Source organism: Tamandua tetradactyla, chromosome X (genome assembly GCF_023851605.1).
Source record: "Tamandua tetradactyla isolate mTamTet1 chromosome X, mTamTet1.pri, whole genome shotgun sequence".
Taxonomy (NCBI): domain Eukaryota; kingdom Metazoa; phylum Chordata; class Mammalia; order Pilosa; family Myrmecophagidae; genus Tamandua; species Tamandua tetradactyla.
The window spans coordinates 149,773,916-149,797,883 of NC_135353.1; the positions used below are offsets into that span (position 1 = coordinate 149,773,916).

The following is a 23,968-nucleotide window of genomic DNA, read 5'->3' on the forward strand; positions in this document are numbered from 1 at the left end:
TTATTATTTCTGGATTTTGAGAGGTTGTTTTATATATATAACCTGGTATTTAGAGATAAGAACAAAGCCGAATAGGTTGGGGTTAAAGTAATTCAGAACATAGGGGTAAAGAAGACAGTGTCCATATTTTAGAACCACACATACTCTTTGAGACCAATGGAAGAAAGGTTTATTTGATCTGGAACTGAAATTTTCGGTAGCGCATCATCTAATTCAACCTATCTGTACAGCTCATTTGAACAACTGAAACACAGGGAGCATAGAATAAGAAAAGAGCTCCTTTAATCCTGTATAGATTATTATAATGCCTGGAAACATCCTAGAGTATATTAACCACATAATCGAAAAGTATTGGCAAAGTCCCCTGAGGGATGGGAGAAAGACTATGGAACTATTAAACCTTAACATCAGGGAATCCCCTGATACTGTGTCAAACCTTAGGAATACCCAAATCAATAGGCCCTGCCCTCGATCATGAGGCTTACTCTTGTGAAGCTTATGCAGGTAGCAGAGAAGCTTAGACTACCTATAGGCATGCCTAAGAGTTACTTCTGGAGGACCTCTGTTGCTGCTCAGATGTGGCCTCAGTCTCTCTAAGCCCAACTCTCCAAGTGAAATCATTGCCCTCCCCTCTATGTGGGACATGACATCCAGGGGTGGAAGTCTCCCTGGCAATGTGGGAGAGGACTCCCAGGGATGAATCCAGACCTGGCACCATGGGATCAACAATTTCATTCTGACCAAAAGGGGGAAATAAAGCGTAATTAATAAAGTATCAGTGGTAGAGAGAGTTCAAATAGAGTTGAGAGGCTACTCTGGAGGTTGCTCTTATGCAAGCTTCAGGTAGACCTTGCTCCCTATCATAACCTGCCACCCCCAACCAGGACCATTTCAGCCAATCCTAAAGAACACCCAGGGCAATATATAAGATTCCACAAGGGTTCCAAGCACTAGAGTAACTTTCCAGGAACCTACAACCTCCAGATGGGTCCCTGGTCCAGAGAAGTCCTTAAACAGCCCAGCCTCTTCAGAACATCAGATAGTTTCATCTCCCTACCCCATATTAGTGACAGACCCTTCCAATATCAAAAATTTAGAGTTGCCAACCCCCAAACAACCCCAATGAGAGGTGTGGAAGGATCAAAGATGATGGTGGAATTATACATAGAAGATAGGACCTAACAAATGAATATGAATTCTGAATCATTAAATTGTTATCTCTTTTAGTCTCCAGTATTTTACAGCAGTTAGAAGTAAAAACCTAAAATTGTGAAATTGTAACCCATGTCAAAGCCTGAAATATGTTCTACAACTAATTGTGGTGCTATGCTTCGAAATTTATAGCTTTTTTTGTATATGTTATTATTCACAAAAAAGAAGGGGAAAAAAGTCGATTGTGATGATAAGAAAGTATTTAAGCCCTCTAGCCTCCTATATTCTGGAGTAGCTTGAAGGAAAAAGAAGAGAGGATCATATGGTAGCCCATGACAAACTCTGGGATCTATTCTGTAACCACTTTTTGAAGAGTGCATTGAAAACTACTGCTTTTTCATTTCTTTGCTTTGTATGTACGTTATACTATACAATAAAAAAAGTTTTGAAAAAATCTATATTCATGAAAAAAAATGTAAATCAACAGGGCAGGCAATAGTGATTCAGTGGCACAGTTTTCACCTGCCATGATGAAGACTCAGGTTCAATCCCCAGTGCCTGCCCATGTCAAAAAAAAAAAAGTAAATCAACAAATATTTATTTTGAAGATTGAAAACTGATGTTTCCATTACCTCTAGTAAGTAATTAATATATACTATTTAAAGCTACACCATCCAACAGAAATTAATGCATGCCACATAACTAATTTTAATTTTATTAGCCATATGAACACGAAAAAGAAACAGGTGACACTAATTTTAATAATTTATTTAACCCAATATATCCAAAATGTTGTTTGAATATGAATCAATATAAAAAAGTGTTAAGATATTTTAACTTTTTTTTATACTGTCTTCAAAATCTGGTGTATATTTTATACTTACGAGCATATCTCAATTTGGAAACTAAATCTCCATCAGAAATAAGTGACTTGTAATTATGTTTCATAAAATTTACAGATTCTTGTACCTAAATTATTCTAAACATACTTAGAAGTTTTTCATTGAACTGAATGGAGTATCAGTTTTCTTTTTCTTTTCTTTCTTTTTGGGCATGGGCAGGTTCTGGGAATTGAACCCAGGTCTCCAGCATGGAAGGCGAGAATTCTGCCACTGAGCCACCACTGCACCACCCTAGTTTTATAATTTAAATTAATTCAGTTTCTTAGCCACACCAGCCTTATTTCGTGCTCAATAGGCACAGGTGGCTAATAGCAACACACTAGACAGAGAAAGTCTAAAGAAACAAAGTAATAATTATAAAGATAACCACAGAAACAAACAATTCATATACATGTGTTAAAACAAATATGATATAAGCAAAGCAAATATACAATATGGTAGAAAATTTTAAGGTATTAAAAACCGAGAAAAATAAAATTACAGATGATGATGGGTTTGTCATATCAACAAACATAACTAGGTTCAACTTACCACATAAAAGAATAAGACTGACTCACAAGGAGAAACCCAACTGTTGGGAATTGAATCATGTTCCCCACAAAAGGCAGGTTCAGGTCCCAACCTCTGTCACTTGTGAGTATGAACCCTTTCGTAAACAGGACCTGTGAAGATGTGATTAGTTAAGGTGTGCCCACACTGAATGAGGGTCGGCCTCAATCCAATATGGTTTATAAACAAAGGAAACTGGACGCAGAAAGAGAAGTCACGCAGAGCAGCCAGAAGCTGGAAGTCAATAGAATATAGACGAGAAAGGAGAAAACACTATCATGAATGATAATTCAGACAACCATTTCTGATCACAATGCAACAAAACTGGAAATAAAATTAAAATGCAGAAAATAATCTGGAAATTTTTTAAGTCTCTCAACTCATTCATAGCTGGGGGGAAAAGGATCAAATATTATATATCAGCTGCTAAAGCAATGTTCAGCGTAATAACGGTAGTCTTAAATACTGAATTAAACAAAAAAGAAAAGAAATTATCTGATTCAAAAACTTGAACAACAAAATAAACCTGAGGAGCAACTAAAGGGACAATGACAATTAAAGGCAATATATGATTCTGGCCAGGATCTAACAAGGAAGGAGAAAAGGCTCAAAAGGACCTTACTGGGATATATTTAAAAATCAGAATATAGATTTTTAACCTTTATATCAGTGTTAAATTTCTTGAACATGAACTACACTCAAGGGGAATGCATAAGTAAATATCCTTGTTCTTAGGAAGTATTAAGTGTTAAAAGAGCATGATGTATTCAACCTACAGTCAAGTGTTCAGACAATGGATTAATAGATACATAGACAGACAGATACACTGGTGGATAGACAGAATGTTATGGTAAATGTGGGAAAATGAATCTGGGTATCTGGGGAGATAGGGGTATATAGGAGTTCTCTGTATGAGGTCTGGATTATTTTTCTAACTGTCCTATAAGTTTCAGAGTATTTCAAAATTAAAAGTTTAACATTTTAAATAAATAAATAAGCCTGTGGCAATCAGAGAGAGTAAAATAAAAGCAGACATTAATGAACCAGAAAACGAAAGTCATAAAACTAATAAATCTAACCATTAAACCATCAGCTAACCTAAAAAATGGTGGGGAGGGGGACACAAATACAAAAATAAGAAATAAAGGGGAAATAACCACAAAGGAAATTAAGACTGGTAAGAAACTACTAGTTTAGCTATGCAAACTGGGTTAAAAACTCCATGATTAGAGTAATTTCCTAGAAAAATATTTCAAAACAGACTCTAGAAGAGACAGAAAATCTACATAGATCAATAGGACAGAATAAAGAAAGCTGTCAAAGAGCAATATTCCCAAAAGATTTTATAGTAGGATTCTACCAAACCTTTAAAGAACAGATAATTCAAAAGATAAACTGGTCTGAACATAGAAAATAATTATTTTTCTGAAACAAGCGTGACACTGATAAGAACATCTAACAAAGACTGCATATACACACATCCACAGACAATTATCACAGGAATATCAGTATAATGAGCCCCAGTGTTCATCATATTATCCTCTCTACTTCCATATGTTTAAAATTCCCCATAAAAAGACTAAAATAAAAAAATTTTCACCCAAAGGCAAAAGAAAATTCTATCTACCATTTTTTACCTATTAAAAGTTTGACAACAGTGTTGAGAGCAGAGGCATTCTCAAAACATCCAGTGAGAGGGTAAAAAGGTAGCATCTAAGGAAAGCTATTCAACAACATTTATTGAAATTACATATGCACATACCCTTTGATACTGTAATCCTATATTTAGGCATTTTTCTTACATATACATTCACATATGCATGAAATGAAAATGCACACAATATGCGGTAGCAACAGTTGTGATAGAGACTGGAAATAGCCTACTATCCATCAGTAGGGAATTGGCCAATGAATTACAGAATGCCAATATAACCAAATTCCCAGGAACCATAAAAATGAAAAAGGTAGTTCTCCTCAGGTAAAGATATAAAAAGCTCTCTAAGGTATTAAGTTTAAAAAGCAAGGTACAGACAAAGGTATAATAAGCTATTGTTTATGCCAGGGAAAAAAAAGACTAGTGGATAGACTCAGGAAGCAGGCTTTTCGCTCTATGTTCCTTTTGTACCATTTGAGTTTTGAACCATATAACTGTAACCTTGGACCAAAAAAAAATTCTCATTTAAAATAAATTCCACCCTTTGACATGTAATATTGACATTAAAAACCATTAATCCATTGAGAACAGTTAATATTCTCTGTGCGGAAGGCCATATTTCAAAAAAGGACTCAGTTCAAAAAATTATTTTAAAGGGCATAGAGAAATACTGCACACAGAAGATCTAGATTCAGAAGACCATCAAATTAGAGGTTCTCAACCTGGTTATGCTGCTTTAATATCTGGGGATCTTCGAAAAAATCCCAACATCTGCACCCCAACCCAGACCAGCAACCTAAGAAATTCAGAGAATGGGGCCCAGGAATGAAAACCATTAGTCTAAATGCTTTAAAACTGTGGTTCACAACAGGGGGTGATTCTTATCCCAAGGGCATTTTGGCAATGACCAGAGAAATGTTTGTCACAACTAGGGGTGGGATGCTACTAGCATCTAGTAGGTAGAGGCCAGGAATGCTGCTAAACATCCTAAAACACACAGGACAGTCCCAGCAACAAAGAATTATCTGGCCCATACAACATCAATAGTGCTGAGGTCAATAAAATAAAATCATTGCTTCAGAAGTAACTTATCAGTTTTATTCTTTACTTTAAAACAAGGGAAAAAATATCTCTTTGTTTACTAAAGTGGGATACCATTAGCAATACGAAGCTATTTTAGTGGCTATAGAAACTATGATTTATTTATTGTTATATGGTTATAACAAATACTACCAACATAAAAAAGTTCTGTGTATTTTCTGTCTCTGGTCCCTGTCTAGTTACTCTAGTCAAAAGTTTCTATCTTGTTTGTAAGGGAGCTAGAGAGAAAGTCATAAAGTTCACAAGCTAGAGCCTGCAGGTCAAAGTGGTCCATTCATCTATTTTGTTTGAGCCACAGGTCTTTTAAAATATACTGAATTGATGCTGATCAGCTGCAGCTGAGGAGGGGCTGCCCTTCTGCAACATATACCTGGGAGTTTACTACAGTCTCCACCTGGCCAGCTTCCTTTACTCATTTTCCTGCTCCCCACTGGCCCTTTAAGCATTTGAGTTGATGCTCCCCCGCAGTGTTCCATCATAAAGGGGCAGGCGACCTCTTTACTCCTCTTCCTCCTCACCTTCAAAATATCCCCACATTCACTCACAAAACTCCCACAACAGTCGCTAAAACAGAATTTCTCTCAAGAGATACAGAAAGGGAGCGGTAGAGATGGGCTTTGCATGACAATTCCCCTGTTTTAGGTGTCTTGTCGATTAAAGACAGGCTGGTTGCCACCTGATTGATCACTGGGTTTTACAAACCAGGCTTGTGATCCAAGGAAATTCCACTATAGTTATATATATAGCTTTTCTGTGAGTTTCCTTATAAGGAAAACACTTAAATTATTAGGTTTCTCCCAATATCCTAGATTAGTGTAGGCTTCCACCCCTCCCAAAATAGGTCAGAAACCTTTTATGGGAAATATCTATCAAAAGATTTGTTCATTAAAAAAAAAAATGCCTCATTCCTTTTCCTTTGAAATTACAATCATATAGTTTAGGAGGTGTACTTTCGAGATTACCAGATACACTCCATACATTTCATTAATGAGGAAAATTAGCCCCAGTGAGGTTAAGTCACTTATCCAAGGTTATACCATGAGCTAGTGGCAGAGCCAGAATTAGAACATTTGTTTCCAGATACCAATCCCACAGGTTTTCCACGATAACACTATCCTCTCCTACCGTGGTGTTCCTACTCAAATAACATCCTTGCCAAGCCACCTATTAACATGAATAGACACTAGATGCTATTGAAATAACCCAAAATTCAGACAAGCTATTAGCACTATCATTTCCATTTTGAGGGTGGAAGGAAGGAACTAGAAGTTTCTGGGTTCCTTTTGTTCCTATTATTGTAAAAAAAAAAAAAAATAACCTGTCTCAGTTTACCCTAATGAAAGGCTGGTACCTTTAAAATCTTCTCCAAAACCACAAATTAGACATGGGGAAGAATGCCTATTTATAGCAACTGCTACATTTTCTTTCTAAACTCTGAAGTCAGGAAGCTGCCTCAAATTTCTACAAGTCCCCAAGTTGCCAGGAATGAAGAGTACAGTAGAGTAAAACGAATGAAAAGCTTTGGGGAGTGGAGTTTAAGATGCAAAGATCAACAATTCATTGAACTTTGTCTCTCAACATTCTTGAGCAAACTGGTTTCTTAAAAGTCAATTTGGTCTCAACTTTTGATTTTTGTAAGTATGGACATCACTCTTTGCATATCAGGTCTTCCCCAAATATTCTACCTACTCCACAATTTAGTTTGTATGCCCAGTTGACACCATCCCTTGATATTTACATAAATTCATTAATTAAACAGACACCCTCATTACTTTCCCTTGAGAGCTTAGGACATCTTTTAATGCTTGGTTTGATTCTCCCTCTGGGATGCCGAGCTCTAGTCTGAGACCCTGGGGCGCACATCTGTTTTACTTTCAGATGTTTCACAGTCAACTCCCTCGCATTCAGCAATGCGAGTTTTCGCCTCACGGTTGAAACTGAGCCACTCCGAGAAAACAATCTGGTTAACAGGAGCAGGTGGGATCTATTTCCCCTCGCACTTAGGCCTCAGGTAGTTTAGAGATCTGGTGTTCTGAGCTCCCACCTTAATCCGTGGAAGTGACCCACCAGCCCACCCGACAGGGGAGAAGGTGGGTTGTACATAAAAGGGGAGGCAGGACGAAAGGACTGGCAAAAAGACCGGGTTGTGGTAGACCCTGGTCTGACAGTACAAGCCCACATGTCCGCTCTTCCCCAGCATCTGAGGCGTCCACAGTCCAAGGCCTCTAACTGTTTTAACATAACAAGATGAAGACAACAGTTCGAGTATCACGGCTCCGGTCACACAGCAGGCACCTCAGAGAGGGGACAAAATGTTATTGCATAATTTATTCAACCTCCAGCCGTTTCTGAACAGTTTTTGCTCAACCAAAATTATACAAGAAGACAGTAAAAAGCCACCCACATTCCGCTCCAAAGTTTTAAGGGCAGTGATATTTGTGTAAGGTACATTCAAGCCAACGAAGGCAGGTTTGGGGAGTCCAGCCCGGGATGAGGGTCCTGGAACGGTTCTACTGTTAAGACCCCGGCCAGGTGTACGGGTGCCGGACTCTGCCCCTCCGCTCCCTGCAACCAGAGCCATCGAGAGAGGCCCCCCCCCACCCCCTACATCCCCGAGCCCTGTCGGCGTTTCCCACGGACTTGGCCCCGCGGCTGTGGGGCCCCACGGCGGCCAGGAGGACAGCGGCCCCCCACGTCCCGGCTGGCCTGGCCGGGCGCCCCGCACTCACCGAAGTCCAGGAACTGCTTGATGGAGAGCGGCGACGGGGAGAAGCGAGAGTATCGCTCGATCTGCTTCGGCACCGGCTGCTTCAGCAGCCACTGGAACAGCCGCATTCTCGCCGGGGTGGCTAGCAGACCCGCCGAGACGTCTCGGCGACCGCAAGTGTCAGTGCAACAGAGCGGCGAGGGTCAGGCACGTCCGCCAGGCGCGCAGCCCGACTCGAGCTTCGGCCTCGGCCCCTCGAGTGCAGCGGCCGAAGCAGCTCCGCGGCCGCCGCCGGCTGCCCGCGGCTTCCCCGGGCCCCGCCCAGAGGGCGGAGTCAGTCGCCGCACGTACGCAGCGCGCTAAGGGAGCCGGGGGCGCGAAGGGCGCGAAGGGCGCGCGGCCGTGCAACCGCACGCGCCTGGCGCTGATTGGCCGCCTCCACTTCGCCTTTCCTCCGGTTCGGGGCTGCGCGGCCTGCGCCTCTCTTCTTCCGTCCCCCTCCCTCCCTAGGTCCCGAACTCCGCCCCCGGCTGAGTCCTCCGTAGGCCAAAGGTGGCCTAGGTGCAGGGTTCCCTCGGAGTCTACACCCGGAATCGGATCCTACGCGTCGCGCAAGGCCCTTGACAACCAGCGCACCTCTTCCGGAGGCCTTGCTAGGGACCGGCTGACTGTTGCGCTTCAGGGTGTTAGTTGCATCTTGACACTTGAATGTTCATGTTCTGTTTATCCCTTAACTGTATTGGTTGTTTCTTGCCCTTCCACCCCTACCCACACCTTTGGTCAGGAGTAGATGTAAACTCACTGATTTAGATTCATGCCCCACCCCCCCACCCCCGCCACCTTTGAAAAGGATGAATTGTAAGGTCACCCACTCTGTTTTGTGGGCTCCCCTCTCCCCATGTAAGCCGCCCTGCCACCGTGACCCGCTCTCCCCACCCCACCCCCGCGCCAACGCATTTGAACGCGATTGTTAGGTCACCGACTCTCTGTCCCGAAGCTGTCGCGTTCCCCCGCCCCCCACGCCTACCCATTGCATCAACACCGTTGGATAGGCTTAATTGTTAGGTCAAGGGCTCTGTTTCATGCTCCCCTGGGCTCTCCCAGGCTGCCAACCTATCCCAACACCTTCAGACAGAATTAATTGGAGGATCACTGAGTCTCTTTTTTATGCCCACCCCCACACACCACCATTGGGCATGATCAACTCTAAGACCACTGACTCTGTTTTTTTTGTTTGTTTTTTTGTTTGTTTGTTTTTTCTTTTTTTATTAATCAAAAAAAAGAAAAGAAATTAACACAACATTTAGAAATCATTCCATTCTACACATGCACTCAGTAATTCTTAGTATCATCACATAGATGTATGATCATCATTTCTTAGTACATTTGCATCGATTTAGGAAAAGAACTAGCAAAACAACAGAAAAAGATATAGAATGTTAATATAGAGAAGAGAATTAAAATAATAATACTAATAAAATATATATATATAAAGGAAAATAAAAAACAAAAACAAAAGATACAAACAAACAAACAAACAAAAAACTATATTTCAGGTGCAGCTTCATTCAGTGTTCCAACATAGTTACATTACACTTAGGTATTATTGTGCTGTCCATTTTTGAGTTTTTGTATCTAGTCCTGTTGCACAGTCTGTATCCCTTCAGCTCCAATTACCCATTACCTTACCCTGTTTCTAACTCCTGCTGGTCTCTGTTACCAATGATATATTCCAAGCTGATTCTCGAATGTCGGTTCACATCAGTGGGACCATACAGTATTTGTCCTTTAGTTTTTGGCTAGACTCACTCAGCATAATGTTCTCTAGGTCCATCCATGTTATTACATGTTTCATAAGTTTAGTCTGTCTTAAAGCTGCATAATATTCCATCGTAGGTATACGCCACAGTTTGTTTAGCCACTCGTCTGTTGATGGACATTTTGGCTGTTTCCATCTCTTTGCAATTGTAGATAATGCTGCTATAAACACTGGTGTGCAAATGTCCGTCTGTGTCTTTGCCCTTAAGTCCTTTGAGTAGATACCTAGCAGTGGTATTGCTGGGTCGTAATCCATTCTGCCATTCTATGTCTTTTGATTGGGAAATTCAGTCCATTAACTTTTAGTGTTATTACTGTTTGGATAATATTTTCCTCTACCATTTTGGCTTTTGTATTATATATATCATATCTGATTTTCCTTCTTTCTACACTTTACTCCATACCTCTCTCTTCTGTCTTTTCATATCTGACTCTAGTGCTCCCTTTAGTATTTCTTGCAGAGCTGGTCTCTTGGTCACAAATTCTCTCAGTGACTTTTTGTCTATAAATTTTTTAATTTCTCCTTCATTTTTTTTTTTTTTTTTTTTTTTTTTAAAGGAAAGACAGAGAGAAGGAAGGAAGGATAGAAGGAAGGAAAGAAGGAAGAAAGGGAAACATCTTTTAAACATTTTCTTGTTTTTATTGTATTCTGTTTCTCCGTTTTTTGGTACATGGGCTGGGGCCGGGAATCGAACCGAGGTCCTCCGGCATAGCAGGCAAGCACTTTGCCCGCTGAGCCACCGCGGCCCGCCCAATTTCTCCTTCATTTTTGAAGGACAATTTTGCTGGATATAGGAGTCTTGGTTGGCAGTTTTTCTCTTTTAGTAATTTAAATATATCATCCCACTGTCTTCTAGCTTCCATGGTTTCTGCTGAGAAATCTACACATAGTCTTATTGGGTTTCCCTTGTATGTGACAGATTGTTTTTCTCTTGCTGCTTTCAAGATCCTCTCTTTCTCTTTGACCTCTGACATTCTAACTAGTAAGTGTCTTGGAGAACACCTATTTGGGTCTATTCTCTTTGGGGTGCGCTGCACTTCTTGGATCTGCAAATTTAGGTCTTTCATAAGAGTTGGGAAATTTTCAGTGATAATTTCTTCCATTAGTTTTTCTCCTCCTTTTCCCTTCTCTTCTCCTTCTGGGACACCCACAACACGTATGTTTGTGCGCTTCATATTGTCATTCAGTTCCCTGATCCCCTGCTCAAGTTTTTCCATTCTTTTCCCTATAGTTTCTGTTTCTTTTTGGAATTCAGATGTTCCATCCTCCAGTTCACTAATTGTAGCTTCTGTCTCTTTAGATCTACCATTGTAGGTATCCATTGTTTTTTCCATTTTTTCTTCTTTGTCCTTCACTCCCATAAGTTCTGTGATTTGTTTTTTCAGATTTTCTATTTCTTCTTTTTGTTCAGCCCATGTCTTCTTCATGTCCTCCCTCAATTTATTGATTTGGTTTTTGAAGAGTTTTTCCATTTCTGTTCGTATATTCAGCATTAGTTGTCTCAGCTCCTGTATCTCATTTGAACTATTGGTTTGTTCCTTTGACTGGGCCATATCTTCAATTTTCCGAGCGTCATCCATTATTTTCTGCTGGTGTCTGGGCATTTGATCAGATTTCCCCGGGTGTGGGACCCGGCTGGTTGAAAGGTTTTTCTGTGAAATCTCTGGGCTCTGTTTTTCTTTTCCTGCCCAGTAGGTGGCGCTCGTGGCGCTCGTCTGTCTGCGGGGCCCACCAGTAAAAGATGCTGTGGCTCCTTTAAATTGCCAATCCGAATCTCGCAGTCGGCCCGAGAAACCGCGCATGGAGGGGGGGGGTCGCCGGCCGCCGAGGCTTGGGGGAGTGCCGGTCCAAATTGCCCAGCTGGCCCGAGACGCCAAGCGTGGCAGGAGGGCCCCGCTATCCAACGTTCCCAGTCAGACCGGGGAGCCACGTGCGTGGAGGGGACCCCAGTCGCCAGCCGCCCCGGCGGGGAAAACGCGCGCCCCTCGGGTATCTCACCGCAGCGGATTCTCCCTGCCCGTTCAGCCGTTCCAGAATGGGGTACGCTGTCTTTTTGGTCTCTGTCGTGGCTCCGGGAGCTGTTTTGTATTGTTTCTGTTTCTTTAGTTGCTTTTCTGGAAGAGGAACTAAGGCCCGCGTGTCTTACTAAGCCGCCATCTCCTCCGGAAGTCCCACTGACTCTGTTTTGTGACCCCCCCATACACATACCGTTGGACAGGATCAATGCAAAGCCACTGATATTCTCATACACCACCATAGGACAGAATTAATCGTCAACTCCCTGACTCTGTTTGGTGCTTTACAACCACCACCACTACCTTTGGACACAATTCTACTCTTATACCATGTTGAGTATTTGTCTGCCTAAGAGTGATCTTGAGGCAGAATGATTGAGGACTGATCTACTTGGGGCCTAGTGAAAAAATTTTAAATTGATATGTATATATATATCAGTATATACTAGGCCCCAAGTAATCTACTTCATTCCTAAATTCAAAGTTTTCTTTCAAATAAATAGTAATTTTTCAATCTTGAGAAAAAAAAGAGTGAACTTGAACTCAGGGCTCAGCAAATGAAATATTTTATTGCTTGATGTGAATGTATGAACTACTGCTTGCTTTAAGAATTTCCACCAAACCTTGACTTTATTTCTGATAATGTGTAAACATCACCTAAAAGGAAAAGTAGAATTTTTTAAAATTTTAATTCTTTTTTTAAGAATTTACCTTTTTAAGAAAAGGTCAAAATGTAACTGGAAACCACTCCTTTGGTCTGATTGGACTGGTTTTCTCCAGTGAATGAGGTTTTGGGTGTGTAGCTATTTAGCATTGGTGCCTTTATTGGGTATTCATGCACCCAATTCTATGCTTAATAAGCAGTTGTATTTCCACTCTCTGGATTAAAAAAAGTAATGCATGTACCCAAAGACATCCAGTGGTCTTCCTGAATTTGCAAATTTTCCAGTACATCTTGAGCAAGTTGTTGGTGGTATGTAGATTACCATGTTTTTTCCATTCAAATCAAAGCCTAAAAGATACATACCAACAACTAGTTTAATAGGGAGCCTTACCAGCAAAACAAAGAAATTCTGTAGGTGTGCAAGGGCAGAGAAAAAGAATATCTGCAGCCTGCATTTCATCCAATGATTTTCTCAGATGTTACCAAGAGGTGGCATTTAATTGGTGGCAGTTGTGGTAGTTGGTAAGCAGGAAGTTCTATTTGGTGAAAGGGAAGTTTTCCCAACCTAAGCAGCAAAGCCCTGCTATTCTTTCTGAGCTTGCAAATCAAGCCTTTCACTCCTTCATTTTCTACTGCACAAAATGCAACTTTATGTCTATGTATCTTGCTGATTTGATTACTTGAACTTTCCTGTGCCTAATTATATCCATGCTTTTCCAAAAAGTGGCAAAGTCCTAGAAGTTGGGAACAGTATGAGAGAGCCTGTTATAATGAAAACTGTGCTCGGCCAGTGCTCAGATGGCACAGTCCTAACCTTGGTTCTATCATCAACTAGCCGTGTGACTCAGACAAGTCACCTAGCCTTTCTTTTTTTTTTTATTAATTAAAGAAAAAAAAAGAAATTAACCCAACATTTAGAAATCATTCCATTCTACATATGCAATCAGTAATTCTTAATATCATCACATAAATGCATGATCATCATTTCTTAGTACATTTGCATCGATTTAGAAGAACTAGCAAAACAACAGAAAAAGATATAGAATGTTAATATAGAGAAAAAAATAAAAATAATAATAGTACAAAAAAAGGACAAACAAACAAACAGACAGACAAAAAAAAAACCTATAGCTCAGATGCAGCTTCATTCAGTGTTTTAACATGATTACTTTACAATTAGGTATTATTGTGCTGTCCATTTTTGAGTTTTTGTATCTAGTCCTGTTGCACAGTCTGTATCCCTTCAGCTCCAATTACCCATTATCTTACCCTGTTTCTAACTCCTGCTGAACTCTGTTACCAATGACATATTCCAAGTTTATTCTCGAATGTCAATTCACATCATTGGGACCATACAGTATTTGTCTTTTAGTTTTTGGCTAGACTCACTCAGCATAATGTTCTCTAGGTCCATCCATGTTATTACATGCTTCATAAGTTTAGTCTGTCTTAAAGCTGCATAATATTCCATCGTAGGTATACACCACAGTTTGTTTAGCCACTCCTCTGTTGATGGAGATTTTGACTGTTTCCATCTCTTTGCAATTGTAAATAATGCTGCTATAAACATTGGTGTGCAAATGTCCGTTTGTGTCTTTGCCCTTAAGTCCTTTGAGTAGATACCTAGCAATGGTATTGCTGGGTCGTATGGCAATTCTATATTCAGCTTTTTGAGGAACCGCCAAACTGCCTTCCACAGTGGTTGCACTGTTTGACATTCCCACCAACAGTGGATAAGTGTGCCTCTTTCTCCGCATCCTCTCCTCACCTAGCCTTTCTGTGTCCCATTTACTTCTTATGTCTGTCTGATTTCTCTCACGGGCATTTGTGACAAGCCAATAAAATAAATCACATCCAATATAAACACAAGATATTGTTACGCCTCTTTTGTACAGCAACATATGTTTTTACATGATAGATTTAGCTTCTGGCAAAGTCCAGAAGCTAAATCAAGTGGGTTGATTTCACTGTGGGTTGTCGTGTCTTGAAAGAAATAGAACTTGATGAACTTTTTTTTAATATCGTGATCTAGCACAGGCCCCACTCCCAGTGGTTCTCAAAGTGAGGTTTCTGGATCAACAGCTTTTGTATCACCTGGGAGTTTGTTAGAAACGTAAGTTCTTGGACCACACTTTAGACCTACTGAATCAGTAACTCTGGGAAGGGGGCCTAGCAATCTGTTTTAACAAGCTATGTGGGTTTTAGAGATATGTCTACAAATTCTTCAGTGTTCCTGCCCTTAAGAGGTAGAGCTTAATTCTCCTCCCCTTGAGTGTGGGTTAGACTTAGTACTCACTTCTAACAGAGTATGGCAGAAATAATGAGATATCACTTCAGATATTAGGCAATAAAAGGACTTCAGTCCTACAAAATACCTGGCCAGTACTCCTCAAGGAGTGCTGTCGAGGTCATAAAAAACAAGGGAAGTCTGACAAAATGTCCCAGTCAAGAGGAGCCTAAAGAGATACAAATAGGGCCATGGTGGCTGAGCAGGCAAGAATGCTGTCCTGCCATGCCAGAGGACCTGGGTTCAATTCCTGGTGCCTGCCCATGTTAAAAAAAAAAGAGAGAGAGAGAGAGATACAAATAAAAGTAATATGGTATCCTAGTTGGAAGTCTAGAACAGAAAAAAAGATGTTAGGTAAAAACTAAGGGATCAAGAATAAAGTATGGGTTTTTGTTAATAACAAGTATGAATATTGGTTTATTAATTGTGACAAATATAGCATACTAATGTAAAATGTCAAAAGTAGGGGAAACTGGGTACAAGGTATATGGGAACTTTCTGTACTATCTTCTCAATTTTTCTGTAAATCTAAAGCTTCTAAAAAACTAAAAACTATTTTTTTAAACAGATTGTGACTTCCATCTCGCCGCCCTCTCTCTCCCTCTCTTGGCTCATTGGCTCCTGGGGAAGCCACTGCCATGTTGTGAGGCAGCCCTGTGAAGAGCCCACCAGGGTGAGCTTCGAAGCAGATCCTTCTCCAGTTGAGCCTGAGGTGACTCTAGCTCTTGCTGACACCTTATTGCCATGAGAATCCCTGACAGAACTATTTAGCTAAGCACTCCTGAACTCCTGAGTCACTGCAGAAAGGTTTGTGGTTTGTTGTAATAAATGTTTGTTGTTTCCAGCTGCTAAGTTCTGGGGCAATTGTTACACAGCAATCGTGAACTGATATACAAGCCCTTCAGGTAATTCTGATGTATACTCAAGTGTGAGAACCACTGTCCTACCTTATACACTCTAACCCAGCTCCCTATTTCTTCTAGCTCATGCCTCAGATCTCAGCATAATTGTCATTTAAACATCAAGGGAGGCCTTCCCTGATCTTAAAGAAGATTTGTTCCCCCTGCTATCTGGTTTTCTGATTCCTTAACACCTCTCAGTGTAACACTCAAAATACTCTGTTATAATTTGAGTAATGCTATCTTCCCCAGGAGACTTAAACCCTGTGAAGGTTGGAAGCAAGTCTGTCTTGGTCTCTCACTAGTGCCTGGCATAAGTACCAGTCAAATTTTAAGTGCACAATGAATATTTATTAAATAATTGAAAACCAACAAAAGTAACCACAAAAACTACCCCAGATAGCTGCTTCTCAGCAGCTCTCAATGGCAAAAGCAGTAGTTTTCTGAGTAATTCAAGCAATAATGGGCATTTAATCAAATTGTATATATTATAAGGCCATAACTGAAAGTTTAAAATGGATTGAAACAGATGATGAAAAAAAATAATTCTTGGTTATCTCATTGTTGATTAGTAGTTGGTAGATCTTGTCATAAAATGCCTCCATCATCACTTGACTTGGCTATGAAATCCTGCTCACCCTGTCTTTTCCTCCTTCTCCGTTAACTTCCAAATGAGATTTATTGAGCACCTACGGTATGCTATGCGAAAGTAACCATGTTGTTTCTCTACAGTAAATCTGATGAGCTGATAGCCTCATTTTAAAGGTGAATGGGGTGGGGTGCAAGAGTAGTTCAAAGGTAGAATTCTCATCTGCCATATGGGAGACCCAGGTTCGATTCCTGGTCCATGTACTTCCCAAACAAACAAGCAAACAAACAAACGAAAAACCAACCAAACAAACAAAAATTCAACAAATGCTGGTGCGATAAGGGGATACTCACATGGAAAAAGAATAAAATGTAACCCTCATACAGCAAACAAACAAACAAAAAAGATGTCTGAACTAAGACACAGAAAAAGGATAAAATGATATGTTTAACTGCACATGAAGATTAACCAAAGAATGAATGGGTACTAAATCAGCAGAATGGCTTTTTAAAATATTTTTATTGATAAATTTTTACACACATACATTCTATACATGGTGTACAATCAGTGGCTCACAATATCATCTCATAGTTGTGTGTTCATCACCATGATCATGTTTTAGAACATTTGCATCACTCCAGAAGAAGAAATAAAAAGAAAAAACGCATACATACCGTACCCCTTACCCTCCCTCTCATTGACCACTGTTATTTCCATCTACCCAATTTATTTTATCTTTTGTCCCCCCTATTATTTATTTTTATCCATATTTTTTACTCATCTGTCCCTACCCTGGATAAAAGGATCATTAGACACAAGGTTTTCATAATCACATAGTCACATTGTACAACCTTTATCATTATATAATCGTCTTTAAGAATCAAGGCTACTGGAATGCAGCTCAACAGTTTCAAGTACTTTCCTCCAGCCACTTCAATACACGATAAACTAAAAAGGGATACCTATACAATGCATAAGAATAACCTCCAGGATAACCTCTCAACTCTGTTTTAAATGTCTCAGCCACTGAAACTTTATTTTGTCTCATTTCTCTCTTCCCCTTCTTGGTGAAAAAGGCTTTCTCAATTCCATGATGCTGGGTTCTGGCTTCCCGGGATTTCTGTCCTATGTTGTCAAGGAGATTTACACCCCTGGAAGTCATATCTCACATAGGGAGGAGGGCAGTGAGTTCAGCTGCTGAGTTGGCTTAGAGAGAGAGGCCACATCTGAGCAACAAAAGAGGTCTCTGGGGGTGACTTTAAAAAAAATTTTTTATTGTATAATATACCAAGTACTCTTCACAAGTAGTTAGAGAACAAATCCCAGAGTTTGTCATAGGCTACCATACCATCATCTCAGATTTTTCCTTCTAGCTGCTCCAGAACATGGGAGGCTGGAAAGAATATTATTTTTATCATCACAATCGACTTTTTTGTGTGTGAAAAATAACATATACAAAAAAAAGCAATAAATTTCAAAGCATAGATCTACAATTAGTTGTAGAACAGATTTCAGAGTTTGGTGTGGGTTACAATTTCACAATTTTAGGTTTTTACTTTAGCTGCTCTAAGATACGGGAGACTAAAAGAAATATCAATTTAATGATTCGATAATCGTATTCATTCGTTAAACCCTACCTTCTCTGTATAACTCCATCATCACCTTTGATCTTTCTGTCCCACTCTTTAAGCGTATTTGACTATGGCCATTCTGACTTTTTCATGTTGGAAAGGGCTGTCAGTAATATGGGGTAGAGAGATGGAACTAACTTGATGTTCTGGAGAGGCTGGGCCCTCTAGGTTTCAGGACTTACGTGGTCCAGAGACCCTTCTAGAGGTTGTAGGTTTCTGGAAAGTTACCCTAGTGTATGGAACCTTTGTAGAATTTTATATATTGCCCTAGGTGTTCTTTAGGATTGGCAGGAATGGTTTGATTGGAGTTTGGCAAGTTATGATAGGTAGCAATGTCTAACTGAAACTTGCATAAGAGTGACTTCCAGAGTTGTTCTCTGGGGGTGACTTTTAGGCCTAATTTTAAATAGCCTTAGCCTATCCTTTGCAGGAATGAGATTCATAGGCATGAACCCCAAGATTGAGGGCTCAGCCTATGGATTTGATTGTCCCCACTGCTTGCAAGAATATCAGAAATTCTCCAAATGGGGAAAGATGAATATTTCCTCCTTTCTCTCCAGTTCCACAAGGGGTCTTTACAAATACTTCTTTACTCACTGCCCAGATTACTCTGGGATACATTGGTGCATCACACTAACCTGGACAAACCAACAAAATCTCACACCCTACTCAAGATTCCATGTACTTATGGTGTGCAACTAAACTGACCATACAAGTTAAATTAGGAAAATGCACTACCCAAACTATAAATTTGCAACAAATAAAAATCTCTCCCCTTGATCTCACACAGAAGTTGAAGTTTTAAAACATGGATATCATCCTTTACCCTGTATTCTGATTTACATTAGTCCTATCCAGATCAGCTTCATTCATATCTCTATTCGAAGTCTGATCACTTTTTCAACAGTTCCTGTATGGGGTACTACTGACTTTCATAGCTTCAGAGCTCTAACTCTGAGTCTCAGGTGTCACATAAATACCATAAACTTCTGGGAATGACAGGGTTATAAACAGCTCATATCTCAGAATTTAGATAAAAGAGTTACAACTCCTGAATATATATGACTGCTGTAAGAGGTTACAATCTAGGACCCTTTACATTAGGCCTTGTCATGGTCAGGTTCATGTGTCAACTTGGCCAAGTGGTGGTACCTGTTTGTCTGGTTGGGCAAGTGCTGGCCTGTCTGTTGTGATAAGGACATTTCATAGAATAAAATCATGATCATGTCAGCTGCATCCACAGCTGATTCCATTTGTAATCTGCCAAAGGGGAGTGTCTTCTGCAATGAATGATGCTTAATCTAATCACTGGAAGCCTTTTAAGGAGGATTCAGAAGAGACAGGTTCCATTCCTGCTTTGGCTGGCGAGCCTCTCCTGTGGAGTTCATCCAGACCCTCCATCGGAATCACAGCCTGCCCTGCGGATTTTGGACTCTGTGTTCCCACGGTCATGTGAGACACTTTTATAAATTTTATATTTGCGAGTGTTCCCTGTTGATTCTGTTTCTCTAAAGAACCCTAACTAATACAGGCCTCAACCTGATAACCCATGTTCTCGACTTTAGTTCACTGAGTTTTTATATTATAGTTAGTCCATATGATTGAGGCATAATAATATTTGTCTTTTTGTTCCTGACATTTCATTCAACATACAGTCCTTAAGGCTCATACACCTAGTTGCGTGCCTCACAACTTCATTCCTTCTTGTGGCTGCTCAGTAGTCCATTGTATGTATACAGCATAGTTCCCCCTTCCATTCCTCAGTCGTTGTATCCTTAAGCCACCTCCATCCACTTTGGATCATGAACACTGCCGCCATAAACACCAGTGTGCAAATGTCCATTCATGTCCCCACACTCACTTTCTCCAGGTATATACTGAGCAATGGGGTTTCAGGATCATATAGCAATCCCACCCCATCCTCCTGTGGAACCAATCCAACCTAAGCATACAGACATGCCTTACTACCATAATCTATATGAAGACATCTTTTTTTTCTACAAAGAATTCATACTCCTCCGCTATGCTGCCCCCCCCCCACCTGTTGACATTTAGTTTTGGCACAATGCCTTTGTTACATTCAATGGAAGCATATTACAAGGTTACTGTTGACTATAGACCCTAGCTTGCACTGATTGTACTTTTTCCCATATACGATCTCTTTTCAGCACCCTGCAATGTTGACATTCATTTGTTCTCCCTCAGGCAAAAATGTTTTTTTATTTGTACATTTAATCACCGTCATTATCCACTCTGGACATTCCTAAATTATACCGTCTCAGTCTTTAACCTTTATCTTTCCTTCTGGTTTTCTACATGACCCTGGCCTTTCTCCCTCAATCATACTTACTTTCAGCTTCATTCAGTTTACTTATATTATTGTGCTACAATCAGGTAGTATTGTGCTATCCATTTCTGAATTTTTACAATCAGTCCTGTTGCATAATCTGCATTCCTTCAGCACCAGTTGCCCAATCTCTATCCTATTTCTATCTCCTGATAACCCGTATTCTTAACTTCAATTCTCAAAGTTCACTCATTAATGTTAGTTCATGTTAGTGAAACCAAACAGTATTTGTGCTTTTGTTTCTGGCTAATTTCACTCAGCATAATGTCCTCAAGGTCCATTCACGTTGTTACCTGCTTCATGACTTTATTCTGTCTTGCAGCTGTGTAATATTCCATCATATGTATATACCACAGCTTGTTTAGCCACTTGACTGCTGATGGACATTTGGGCTGTTTCCAGCTCTTGGCAATTGTGAATAATGCTGCTATAAACATTGGTGTGAAAATGTCTGTTTGTGTTCTTGCCCTCATGTCCTCTGAAGAGATACCTAGCAATGGGATTGCTGGATCATATGGCAATTCTATACTTCTTCCTGAAGAACCACCAAACTGAGCAGTTGTACCATTTTACATTCCCACCAATACTGGATTAGTGTACCTCTTTCTCCACATCCCCTCCAGCACTTGTCATTTTCTGTTTTTTTGATAATGGCCATTCTAGTGGGTGTCAGATGATATCTTATTGTGGTTTTGATTTGCATTTCCCTAATCGCCAATGAAGTTGAGCATCTTTTCATGTGCCTTTTGGCCATTTGTATTTCTCTTCTGAGAAGTGTCTGTCCATTTTTTAATTGGGTTGTTTGTCTTTTTGTTATTGAGTTGAAGAATCTCTTTATATATTCTGGATACTAAACCCTTATCTGATATGTGGTTTCCAAATATTGTCTCCCATTGAGTAGGCTGCCTTTTTAATTTCCTGACAAAGTTCTTTGATGCACAAAAGTGTTTAATTTTAAGGAGTTCACATTTATCTATTTCTTTCTTCAATGCTCATGCTTTGGATGTAAGATCTAGGAAACCACCTCTTATTACAAGATTTATAAGATATTTCTCTACATTTTCTTCTAAATGTTTAATGGCCTTAGCTCTAATATTTAGGTCTTTGGTCCATGTTGAGTTAATTTTTGTATAGGGTGTGAGATATGGATCCTCAGAATGGATTTTTTATAGTGAGACTCAGATATTGCTGAGAATTAAAAGTAACTCTGGAAGGACAACTTGTTTTTGTCCCTTCTGCCTGGTATATATTCAGTAAATATAAATGTTCAGTAATTTAAAATTACATATATTAAATATTCAGTACTTAAAAAACTGATTTGCTTAAGATGCACAACATATAAATGGCAAAGTCTGGATTTGAATCCAGGTCTCCAGACTGTCAGTTTTATGTTCTTTCATAATACTTGCTAGCCTTTTAATTTTAAGAGTGGGTTAGTTGGAAAATGAGAGTGTTATGATGAATAAACTAGGTTTATATGTTTAATCAAATATGTGTGTGGTCTGAAGTTGTAGCTCTATTCTCCCAAGTGATTAGATTCTTGGTTTCTTTGACAAACTCATTTGCTTGGTCCAAACCCTCTTAATGGGTCAGGAAACCTCTGTCAGCTGGGTAGACATGTGGCTGGCATCTGCTGGTCCCTTGCTCCTGGGCTCCATTGCTTTCAGCCTCTGTTTCTGTAGAGGTTCCTCACTTTGTTTCTCCAGGGCTGAATTTCATCTTCTAGCCTCCCTTGGCTCTCTCCAGGTTCTGTCTAGCTTAGCATCTCATGACGACATCTGCTGGGCTCCAAGCATCCCCAGACATCTGTGTCTCTGTTCTCCATGTATCCATATCTGTGTCAGCTCTGCTGTGAAGTTTCTGTCAGCTCTGAGGCTTCTGTTGTTTCTTTAGGTTCTGTTGTTTCCGTCAGCTCTGAAGTTTCTTTACAAAATGTTTCCTCTTTTAAAGGATTCCAGTAAACTAATCAAAACCCACCTGGAATGGGTGGGGTTCACATCTCCATGTAATCAAAGGCCACATCCACAACTGGACGTGCCACTCTCTGTGGACATAATTTAATCAAAGTTACTGCCCTACAATATTGGATTAGGATTAAAAAGAAGTAGCTGCTCCCACAAGATTGGATCAGGAGTAAAACATGGCTCTTCTGAGGTAAATAATAGATTCAAACCGGCACACTTGCCCTTATGAAATCTATTTCTGTAATGGCAAAGCTAGGCCTACTTATAACTATGCCTAAGAGTTACCCCCAGAAAACTTCTTTTGTTGCCCAGAGGTGGCCTCTCTCGCTAAGCCAAACTCTGCATATAAACTCACTAGCTTCCCCACTACATGAGACATGACTCCCAGTGATGTAGGTCTCCCTGGCAATGTGGGCCAGGACTCCCAGGGTTGAGTCTGGCCCTGGCATAATGAGATTGATAATGTCTTTTTTACTAAAACGGGGAAGAGAGATGAAACAAAATAAAATTGCAGTGCTAAAAGAGTCAAATAGAGTCAAGAGGTCATTCTGGAGGTTACTGTTATGCAAGCTTCAGCCAGATATTGCAAATTGCCATGGTATGCCAAGCCCCAACCAATAGTATTCCTGAAAACCCTGAAGAATACCCGGGGCTCTAAGACTCTATAAAAGTTTTATCTGTTAAGTTTATTTTTCAGAAATTTAAAGCCTCCAAATGGCTCCTGTGCCAGATAAGCCCTGAAAGCCAGAGGTACCAGTCTTTTCAAGAACATCAACCAGTTTCATTCCACTACCCCATAAAGTCAATACCTCTTTTCAGCATGAAGAAGTTATAATGGTCATTGCCCAGATATACCTGAAGATTGAGAGAATGATCAAATGAGAGGGAGGAGGTATAACTGAGAAGTCAGGGTTTAACAAATGATTATGACTACTAACTTATTATATAAATATATCTTTTTAGTTTTTAGTGTATTTGAATAGCCAGAAGGAAATACCTGAAATTGTTGAACTGCAATCCATTAGCATTGATCTTTCATAATGATTGTGTAACTAGAAAGCCTTTATCTTGTGAACATGTGATTGTAAAAGCCTCATGACTGACACTCCCTTTATCCACTGTATGGGTAGATAAGTGATTAAAAAAAAGACATGCATGCAAAAATAATAATTATAGCCTGGGAATATGGGGAAAAAACAATATAAACTATGGACAATAGTTGATAGTACCACTTTAATAATCTTTCATCAATTGTAACAAATGTTATTACTGTTAAAAAATAGTAGAATTACAAAAAGAGTGCTAATCAATTGTAACAAATTTTCCTCACCAATACAAGTGTTGGTGGTGAGGAGGTATATGGGAATCCTGTATTTTATACATGATTGTTCTGTAAACCCAAAACTTCTCTAATAAAAATTTTCAAAAAAGATACGTGGCACAATCTAAATACTAATGAACTTAATTCTGAGTGCTAGCTGTGACTCTTGGTTCAGTGTTGGGCACATGACCCTATTCATGAGGAGACATTTCCTGGGGTTCCTGTGAAAGAAACTTGTTTGCTATTCTTAGGAAACTCTTAGAAGTACATCTCTCCATCACTCTCTCTCTTTTCTTGCTGTCTTTCTACCTCTTGTCCATCTCTGAATGTACACAAGGAAGCATGTGGCACGAGGAGTAGTTAGTTA

The 23,968-nt window shown here is 39.9% G+C and overlaps 1 protein-coding gene across 2 annotated transcripts in view; it reads right to left on the reverse strand.

Annotated features, from left to right (window-relative positions):
- Window positions 1-23,968, reverse strand: part of PDK3 (pyruvate dehydrogenase kinase 3) — a 368,168-nt gene that overhangs the window by 91,398 nt on the left and 252,802 nt on the right. The window contains exon 1 of one of the 2 annotated variants that reach the window (XM_077144968.1): window positions 8,088-8,383. The exons of the other annotated variant lie outside the window; for it this stretch is intronic. Coding sequence (XP_077001083.1) covers window positions 8,088-8,193 — 106 coding nt within the window. The 5' untranslated portion in view covers window positions 8,194-8,383. Of the gene's footprint in view, window positions 1-8,087; window positions 8,384-23,968 lie in introns of those variants that run through there. 2 annotated transcript variants of the gene reach the window in all.